The sequence below is a fragment of the Ammospiza caudacuta genome, chromosome Z, assembly GCF_027887145.1.
Source record: "Ammospiza caudacuta isolate bAmmCau1 chromosome Z, bAmmCau1.pri, whole genome shotgun sequence".
Classification (NCBI taxonomy): domain Eukaryota; kingdom Metazoa; phylum Chordata; class Aves; order Passeriformes; family Passerellidae; genus Ammospiza; species Ammospiza caudacuta.
Window position 1 is genome coordinate 72,398,330 of NC_080632.1, and position 9,996 is coordinate 72,408,325.

Sequence of the window (9,996 nt, forward strand, 5' to 3'; positions counted from 1 at the left end):
GAGAATTTCCCAGGCTTTTCTTTTGCATCAGCTGTACACAAGGTTGTCTTGCTGGGCACAAGAAAGCCACAGAGCAGCTGCCATTGTGAGGTCAAGCCAGAGGTGCCACGTCACAGTGCTGTCAGCACAGCGTTGTCCCGGTGCGCGCCAGGCCTGGTCGTCCAGAGCAGCTCTTCCGCTGGCTCCCTGCAGGAGGATCCTTGTGCTCAAGGAGCTCTCAGCAGACGGCCTGCACCCCGAGAGGAGTCTTGGCTTTCCCTTGGCTGGCACTCAGCGTGCAAACGCGCACAGCACTGCCAAAATGATTGGGCAAGTCTGTGCCGCCGTTTGCACCATCTTTTCTGTTGTCTATTCTGGCTACTACCTGACCCAGCTGACTCGTAAGTAAAGGTTTCTCCTGGGGCTGGCATTGCCCGACTTTTGCTTGGCTCTGCTCTTTATGCCGCAGCAGTGGCCCAGTTTCTTTGGGAACAAAATGGCCGTGAAGGTGCCACCGCTTTGGTCAATGTCCTGCCAGCAGCATCAGCTACAAAGGGGGCATCTGTACTGGGTAGCGCGTGCAGACTATTTGCCATGCAACCTGCAGCGGTTGCCTTCCCTCCCCGGGAGAGTGCGCGGCTGCGGAGTCTGTCATTTCCTCAGCTTGCTGCTTCAAGCAAGACAAGCTGCAAATTGCAGACTCTGAGGGCAGATCCTCACAAGTATTTCTACCAACTCAGTGGTTCTCTCCAGGAGTGAAGGAAAGCACCTTTTGCTCCATATTCTACCCCTTAGAGGCCTTGGCTGCATGACTTGAGCCTTTGATGCTGTGCCAAGACTGCGATTGCCTTGGCCATGCAGCACAAACTCCAGTGCAGGGAGGGTTTGCTGCTGAGCCCAGCAGCTGTTCCTGGGCTGCTTCAGCAGGGAGCTGCCACAGGGAAGGGACCCTTTGTGGAAGCTTTGCTGGGCTATCATCTTCAGCCAAGGGATGGGAATTAGGGCGTGCAATTTAAAAGAATGTATATGGAAAATGCAGGAAAGGGAAGAGGGAAATGTAGCTTGAGCTGTTAGGCACAAGAGAAGCTCAAAGTTTTGAAGAGCAGCGGGCATTTCCAGCACCGTCTTCCTATTTCTCTCTTGGCAAAAGAGGCCCAAATGTAGCCAGAGGCTCCTCTAGCGTCCTTCTTGTTCTCTTGCTTGCTGTGGGAAAGAGCTGTTGCTCCTGGAGGCATGTTGGGAAAGGGAAATGCTCTGTGTTGGGACTGCCTTGTGCTGTGGGAGTGGCCAGCACAGGCACTTTTCTAAGGGCCTCTGGTTCCTTTTGCCTTGCTGGCTGCAGGTCACCTGACACGCGGATGGAGACAAGCCTGTCCTTTGGTGAGTGGCAAAGGAAGCTGAGACGTTGCTGGCGTGTGAGAATTGTGCAGCAATTCTGCCAGCTTGGCCTGTTGCAGCCGAGTGTGGAGTGCCGGCGTGGGAGGCTGAAGGAAAGGCCAGCTGCCCGGTGGCATCAGCAGTAGCAAAGGGAGCACTGGCTGTTTGCTGATTTTCCAGTGAAAAGCCTTTCAAGAGATGAAAGGCAAAAGGGACAGCTCCAAGGCATCTTGCTGCTTCTAGGCAGCAGGGAAGCTCAAATGCACAGCAAGATGGAGTAGCAGCTCGTTCAGCCAGCTTCCTCGGCTTTGCGTGACTCAGAGGCCCACTTGTATCAAAGTCTATGATTTGCCCTTCTTCTGGGTGCTTTCCCAGCTCAATAGAAAGCAGCTCCTAAGGCACTGGCTTTTGCCCATCTCTCTCACTTCTGTCTGCCTGCAGGGCACAACAGCAGGGTCAGCAGCTCCTCTGGCTGCCTCTGTCATTGAGGAAGAGGATGAAGAGGAGCAAAGGAAGATGAAGCCTTCAGCCGCTGTCCCTTCACAGCCTGAACTTGCAGAGCCAGTAAGTGACAGCTGAGCTTGGCACTGCCTTTGGCGCACGGCCAGGCTACCCGTTTTGGAGCAGCCCTTGTTGCTCGTGGCTGAAGATGCTGGCAGCCGTGTGCCTGCTGTGACGTAGTGCGGCTTCAGGCAAGCTGGGGAGCCCTGGCCAATGGGTTCTGAAGTTTGACATTGAAGCTGGGATGCTGAGAGGGCGCCAGAGTGTCTCTTGGGATCAGACAGGAGGCAGCATTGAGTGACTCTCAGTGCAGGAGTCAGCCCCTTGTGCCCGTTGTCAGTGCAGGCTGCCTGTGGTCAGCGGACAGCGCAGCCCAAATACGCAGTTGACAGCCTTGCAGGGTACCTGGCAGACACTGGCCCCTGGAAGGGACCTGCTGTCTCCGTGGACTAATTAGCTTCAGGCTGTGCTTCACTTCCAGCCGGTCAGAGCAGAGTTTGGAGAGGAGAATCCTCGGCAGCCCTGCATTGTAAAAGGGCGGGTGGGTCTGGGCAGGGCTGGAAGGCGGCTCCCAAGGGCCGCTCTCTAAAGGCTGCCATAGAGAAGGGAAATCCGTGAAACAGATCAGAGAAGGGACACGCTGCGGGCTTCTGAGCAGACTGTTGCCTGCCAACTCCGGGCTGATTTCATTCCGGCCCAGGAAAAGACAGGAGGAGGAAAGCAGCGAGGCTCTGGGGCCCTGCTCTGATCTCTTTGTGGATTTGGCAGCCCCATCGATACCTTGTTGCCAGTGTCTTGCAGAAAAGCTGAACACGTGGAGCATGGAGGTGGTCGGGAGGGGCTGGATCCAAGTAGCCTTTGGGCTTCTCCCGAAGGTGCCTTTGAGAAGGGGACATGGGAACTGCTCCAGCTGGAGAGGCCTGGCCGTGGCTGGCAGCACCTTCCCAAGGCCTTGCTTTTGCTGTGCGCTTAGGGGGGGGCATGAGTGCCAGCCACCCTTCTGACGGGCAATCCTTTCTTGTCCCAGCGCAAGACACGCTCTGCCATTCAACCTGGTGCCGCCGGACCAGCATGGCCTGCAGCAGCCAGCTCAAGCCCCGCTGCCGGCACTTCCTGCAGCAGCGCAGCCCAGCAGCCCGAGATGAGGGAGGAGCAGGGCCTGAAGACACTGAGTACGTCCGTCTGGTGCATTTCTTGTCTGCCAGAGCAGGGTCTTGTGCGAGTGTCTGGGTGTAGGCTGCGCCAGATGCTGGCCCTCAGTCTCAGAGGCACTTAGGCCTCTCTGCAGAAGGTGTTGTACTGCTCTGAGGAAGGGCGGCAGCGCTCAGGGAGTCCCTGCTGCCTGTGAGGGCGGCTGGGCCTGGCTTGGCCCTGCCTGGGCTGCCTTCTGGGCCAAAGACAAAAGCAGAGATTGTTTCTGCTTGAGCAGAAGGCTGGCACGTAGCAAGTGACTATTGCCCAGGGAGCTGTCTGGCCCCAGGTGTTTTCTGGCTCTGGTTCTTACTCCTCCTCCGGCCCAGACACTTTGTGCCCCTGGCAGTGGACCTGCCAGTGATGGTGGGTGTGACTGCGGAGGCAGCAAAGGCCCTTGCTTACCTCTTAGGGCCCCCTTCTTAAGGGCTCATCATTTTGGCTTATCGCGTGAGATGCTGCTCTTGAAAGAAATCAAGGCCTTCTTGGAAAGGCCACCTGATGAAAGGTGGAGAAGATGGCCCTCCCACTTGCTGGTCTCAGCAGCTGGAAGCCGCGGGACCGCAAAGGGCCCAGAGCTGCGGGCAGTGGGGCTGCCTTTGGGACGCTCTGGGCAGCGGCGTCTCTGTGTGCGAGTGAGCGCCCTGCACTGCTTTTGTCTTTCAGGGAGCATCGTGAGTCCGGGCCGGCCAACGGGCAAATACACGGCATTTGAGGAACTCGGGCGAGGGTAAGCGTGACGTCAGCTCATTTTACAAAAGTGTGGGCCAGGTCTTTGGCTGGTGCAATATCAAGCGTGAAGTCAGGCAAGCTCCAGTCATGGTCAGGCTCCGGCTTGACCTCGTGTCGCCTGCCTGGACTGCTCGGTCAGAGCAATGCAAAGGCCTCATCAAAGACAAGTTGATGCTGGCAGTGTCTTGCTTGCAGCAGTGAGGAGCAGGAGCTGGGAGAAGCCCTGGCCCTGCAGCTTTGTGGCCTGAAAGAGCACCTTGCCATCCAAGAAAGGTCAGATTGTCAAGGACAGTCTTCTGACTCAAATTGTTCTCCCTTTTTTGACACACACATGCATGCACACCCGCACAAGGAGAGAGTTCCCCTTAGGTTCTGAAATGACCTGGCAGGGTGTGCGCCTTGGAGATTTCCAGCGGCCCTTGGTCTTCATGCTGCACCTTAGTGTTCCCTTGGACAGCCTGCCCCGCATGGCAGAGGGCTCACGGGCTAACATGCTGTTGGCCGAAGAGATGCTGCAGCCAGGCATTTTTTCTAAGGAAGGCGTCCAGGCAGCCTGGGGAGATCTGCTGCCTGGGCTTGCTTTCACTGCCAGAGGGATAAAGGTCTCTTTCTGCTGCTTTGGTCTTTCTAGAGGGTTTGGAGCTGTTTATAAAGCCCTTGACACCAGCAGCGGACAACAGGTAAAGTGCCAAGAGCCCCACGCCATTTTGCAGCTCTGGAGCGCTTTGCCCGCTGCTGTGAGCTGTGCTTGGAGGTTTGGGTGGCAGCTCCATGTCTGCAGCAGGGGCTGTTCCTCTGAAATACAGTCGAGGCTCAGGGGGCAGAATGCATTTGGGATGGCTTTTGGTGCTTCTGCTAAGCTCTGCTGTCTAGTGACAAGGCACTTTGGCCCAGCGTGCTGCCTCATTGCACCAGCACTCGCTCCGTGCTCCTTGTGATCTCGAGCGGGGTGCGTCTTCTCAAGGTACCGGTGGCCAATGTCATTGCAGGTGGCAATCAAGATCATGTCACTCGAGGAGGAGATGTCCGAGGAGCTGGCTGCCAATGAAATCCTGGCCATGAGGGACAACAGGAGTCCCAATATCGTTACCTACTTAGACAGGTTGGCATATTCTGGTGTCAATGTAGCTTTAGCTGGTGCAAGCGCAAAGAGACGATGCCCTTTGGTCGCTGGCAGAGAACAGAGCTGGGGATGATTTCTCTGCGTGTCTCCAGAGCGTGGGAGGAGGTGGAGCTGGTGTTCAACAGTCTCTTGGGGCACCCGTAGCTTGGAGAGCAGCTGCAAAAACCTGTCTCAGGCCCTGGGGTGACTGAGGCTATGCCCATTCTGTTGCTCCATGCCGTGGTTTTCTTCTTTCAGCTACCTGGTGGATGCGGAGCTCTGGCTGGCCATGGAGTTCATGGACGGCGGCACCTTGTTTGATGTGCTGAGGGCAGTGTACCTGGAGGAAGGACAGATAGGCGCTGTCTGTCGGGAGGTGAGGGATCCCACTTGTGCTTGCCCAAGACTGCCCGGATGCTGCTTGTCAGCTGGAGCTTAAGGAGAGCCGAGATTTCTTGCTCTCACCTTTCTTTTGCTGCTGCTGCTGCTGCTGCTGCTGCTGCTGCTGCTGCTGCTGCTGCTGCTGCTGCTGTCACGCCACACAGGAGAAGAAAGAGCATGGGAAGTGTACTGCCTGCCGGTGCCCTCGCACTCCTCAGACTCTGTTCTTGCACTCTTCCATCCTGTCTGTCCTCTGGCCTTGGTGCTCGCTCACTGGTTCAATTTCTCTTTCTTCCTCTTCTCAGCTTTGCCTGGGAATGTTTGCCTGGAGCCTGTCTGTCTGTCCTACATTGCTTGCCACTGAAAGGCAGCATGCGGGTGGCAGAATTTCAAGCTAAGGGCAAAGAGCTGTCCTCAGCTTCAAAGGCTAGCATTGCAGCCTGCATGGCGATGCATTGTGGAACAGCTCAAAGGTGCTGCTGTCACCAGCAGCTTCCTCTTCTGCTGCCACTAGGCTTCCCCAAAATTCTTTGCCGTGCCGCCTCCCAGCCAAAGGTGGCGCGCTTCCTACCCAAGGCCGGTGGAACTTTTGGGAGCCCAGATGCCTTTGCTTGGAAATCTAGAAAAAACTTCCAAGAGTGTTGAAGCAGCAAGCTCTTCATGGTGACAGCAGCGTGATGTTTTGCCCTGGCTCACAATTCCCTGAGAAAGCTGCCAATCCCCTTGAGCTCTTTCCTTGCGGGTGGGATGAAATCAGATCCTGCAGGTTAACTTTCCCTCCCTCCTTTTTCTCTCTCAGTGCCTGCAAGGACTGCATTTCCTTCATTCCCGCCAAGTCATCCACAGAGACATCAAAAGTTGCAACGTCCTGGTGGGCACGGACGGATCCGTCAAGTTGGGTGGGTATCCCTGCTGGGCTGCAGCATGTCCAGCATATGCCGTGCGCTTGCATTTTGGTGACGGCCACTGGGGCAGAAGCGCGGCTTGGCCAGTGCGTGAATCGTCAGGGTGTTTTTGAAGCGGCCGATGCCTTATTTGCCTGGCTCCAGGCACGTGGAAGGAGAGCTCAACTGCTTTTTCAGTTAGATTCAGCATGGCCTGGTCAGGGCAATGGTTTTGGCTGCTTTGCCAGTGGTAGCTGGCTTTGACAGGCTTTGTTTTTGTCCTCAGGTGACTTTGGCCTCTGTGCTCAGCTCAGCCCTGAGCACAGCAAGCGCAGCTCCAGCGTCGGCACTCCCAGCTGGATGGCACCGGAGGTGGTGAGAGGAGAAGCCTACGGCCCCAAAGTGGACATCTGGTCCCTGGGGATCATGGGGCTGGAAATGGTGGAAGGGGAAGCTCCTTACCAGCGGGAAGCCCGTCTCCGGGTAAGGTGCAGCTTAGCAAGAGGGCTCTGTGTGGAGAGAGCTGTGTGTGGCTAGCAAAGGAGCAGGTGGAGTGTCCTCTTGCATCCATGTGCTGTAGGTTTTTGAACTGCTAGAAAGGAACGGGCCCCCAAAACTGCAGAACCCCAGGCACCACTCGGCTCTCCTGCGCGACTTCCTCCGCTGCTGCCTGCAGGCAGATGAGGACAGGCGCTGGTCTGCCCAGGAGCTCCTACAGGTAAGAAAAAGCAAAGGGGCAAAAAGCCCTGGCAGCTGAGGACACCTGCATGAAGGGATGAGGAGGAGGAGGAGTGTGGGCCACGTGGCACAGAAAGCTGCCAGGACAGGAAGGCGCAGGGGGACATGCTGCCCTCAGTGCTCTTTGTGTGTCTTGCTGGTAGCCAGGGAATCCTGCTTGAGCCCGCAGGCTCAAGTGATCCTGGAAAGTAAGAGTTCCTTTCTTTGTTCTTTTTCCTCTGGGCAGCATCCCTTCGTGACCTCAGGCGATCCTGCCTCCAGCCTGGCTGCTCTGATCATCTCAGCCAAGCAAGTGCAGGAAGACTGGAGAGGAGACACCTGCGCCTGAGGAGGCCCTGATGCCCCGCCAGCCAAGAGGAGGGAAAAGGGGATGTGTCATCTTTAGGCAGAGCTTCAGCCATCCCCCGAGGTTGAAGAGGAGCTGTGCCGTAGCTAGGAAACATGATAGTGTAGATATTTGCTCAGTTTAGCTGTTAGGTTAGCTGTTAGGTTAGCTGTTAGGTTAGGTTGGGTTAGGTTAGCATTAGGTTGGATTAGATTAGGTTAGGTTAGGTTAGGTTAGGTTAGGTTAGGTTAGGTTAGGTTAGGTTAGGTTAGATATGTTGTTAGGTTCAATTTAAAGCTCTGTTGTTTTTCTTTCTGCAAGAGATGAAAATTGAAAAAAATTAGGAACTATAGGGATCAACTTTTAAGGACTATAGAACGTAGACAGCTTGGATAGTAGAGGATTGTTTAGCTTAGGATAGAGTGTTGTTAATTTAGGGAAGCTTTGAAGTAGAAATGAAAGAATTGTCATAATAAGAATTAAGCAGTGAGAGGAAAAGCTGGGCTGCAGCAGAACTGGAGCCTGCAGGCGCTCCAAGCTGTCAGCCTGAGCAGGCCACCTGCAGGACAGAATGATGAAGATGAAGAAGCAGCGAGGGGATACTTTGTTTCAGCCCGAGTGTCAATAAAAGTCGAAAATATCCAGAGTGTTGTAAGACTCCCTTCCTTGCCAGGCTGTAGCTAAGTGGACAGTCCCTTTCAGAGGCCCAAAGAACATAGTGAGGTAAGCAGCTTTGCTTACCTGAAGTGTGGCATGCCTGTGGGAAGCTGAGAGACCTACAGGTAATGAACACCAGGTAATGAGCTGCCATTCAGGACAGCACTAGGAGGCAGATGTGCAGTCCTTTCTGGGCCTCTTGTCTTGATCAGATGTCAGGCTGATCAGCAGCAATCACCATTTTGTTGCCACCCTCCTCTCACTATGTCACCTGTGGGATGGAATGGCATTCTCACAGCGGCAGCATCTGGCATTTCCTCCCTGCTTCTCTTTTCCCCGCTTTTCACCCCAGACCCCCAGGGACCCTCTGGGCCAGCCTCATCCCCTACAGGGGTGTGCAACCACCAGGGCCTCCTGCAGAGCCCCATTCCCACTCTGCTGCCTCCTTGGCCTTTTCCCACCTCTGGGCCAGCCTGCTGTTGCCAGGTGTTGGAAACATGCACACAGCATAGCACACCTGTCATTGAGCAATTTGATGCAGGAGCCCCTGCTGAGCACGGCTCCCCACCCTGGCCCTTTTCCCACCCAGCTGTGGCTCCATTTCACCTCCATCTGCTGGCATACCCACTGTGAGGGACTGCTCAGGGACTGGATGCTCCTTGAATGTTGCCCACAGGCCTGATTTCCACGCCTCCCCATTCCTCCTACCCCTAAGGCTGCCTCAGCCGTCTGAACACAATTTTTCTTACTCTAATGGCTTCCTGTGCTTTACTTGATACTGTAAGCAGAAGTACACCGTTTTGATTGTCTTTCTTCTAGAATTAATAAAAATAAGTTTGAAGTACTCCTAGATTTTGCCATTGAAAACTTGAGGCAAGTGCACAAAGTAGAGAAGCTTTCTGTGCAGCTTTTCAGTTAATTTGAGGTCCCCTTACTCTTCACTCACTTTCAGCATATCTGTTGATTTTCCTTTGCTCTCATCTTTTAAGCTTCATCCCTTGTCTATCGATCTGCAAAAATAGCCTGTAAACCCAACGCAAATTTACTATCCTTTGTATTTTTCCTCTTCTGGAAAAGCTGAGGCTCGTGAGATCTTCTCCTGTGATCTAGACTTTGATTCCCATCTTGGCTCTGCCGAAGTGCAGAACAAATGTAATTTATTGCCTGCTAGTGTGATCTGCTAGCAAAGGTCACATTTAGAGCTAAGCATGATGCTTCTCTCCCTCCGTTGAATACACATCTTTGTGTCAAGGCCTGGTGACTTCCAGGAGCACCTGGAAGCTACTGCCAAGGACAAAAGTCTCACTCTTGCTGGTTTTGACACTGATTTGTTGGGAGGATTTTGATCTACGTCGACAGTGATCTACAGGAACTGGATCCTTGACACCAAGTGCCTTCAAGCAACATCTCTAAGCAGAGTGGGCAATGAAGTCCAGATACTAATGAGTTGTGGTTTGCTTTAACTCTGTCTAACATATGGTACACTATCCCAAAACATGTTATTTTTGAGTGCTTCAGGCATTTAAAACTTAGGCTTATTCTTGTCAACACTTTTCTTTCCTCTCTTCAGAAATCTGCATGTCCAGCTACTAATTTCTTTCTCAGCTTGTTGAAAAGCTACCAGTCAGACAAGACTTGTTTCTTGACCCAGAGATGGGGCAAGCGTCACCGTTAGGCCGGACGTGGCATACACACGTGATCAAGGGTCCAAGAAGAAAAAGGTTTGTTTGTTTTATTCTGCATGTTCTCCAGCTTATACACTCTTAACAAAGCGTGATCTCAAGTCACTAACTACATCACAATAACTTCTTCTATCCATTGGTGCAAAGCAATTAACGTCAATACAACTGGCAAAAGTTTTACAGAAATTTATAAGGCACGTATGCACATCTACTTCGGCACCTAGTCTAGCATACGCAACTTTTCCTGAATCTCTTCTAGTGGGTTTCCATGCTGATGGCCTTGTCTTCTTCCTTGCTTTGGATACACTCAAAAACCATCAACTGCTATTTCTTCCATGAACTCGGCTTTGCTTGCAGGCCAGCTGTCAAGCCCCTCCATAGGTCAGCATGCACCCGCGTGCTCAAGGAGCAACTGCAGCCTACAATAGTCCTGGAAATTTATTATCT

At 53.6% G+C, this 9,996-nt stretch overlaps 1 protein-coding gene across 1 annotated transcript; it reads left to right on the forward strand.

The window, feature by feature from the left end:
• The first annotated feature begins 301 nt into the window (after positions 1-301).
• Positions 302-7,213, forward strand: LOC131571673 (serine/threonine-protein kinase PAK 3-like). Its single transcript, XM_058824456.1, has 12 exons — positions 302-380; positions 1,322-1,359; positions 1,798-1,920; positions 2,885-3,029; positions 3,715-3,778; positions 4,412-4,460; positions 4,770-4,882; positions 5,141-5,258; positions 6,063-6,162; positions 6,434-6,630; positions 6,728-6,865; positions 7,112-7,213. Exons 1-12 carry the CDS (start codon positions 302-304, stop codon positions 7,211-7,213), a joined length of 1,266 nt encoding a protein of 421 aa, XP_058680439.1.
• Positions 7,214-9,996: the final 2,783 nt, after the last annotated feature.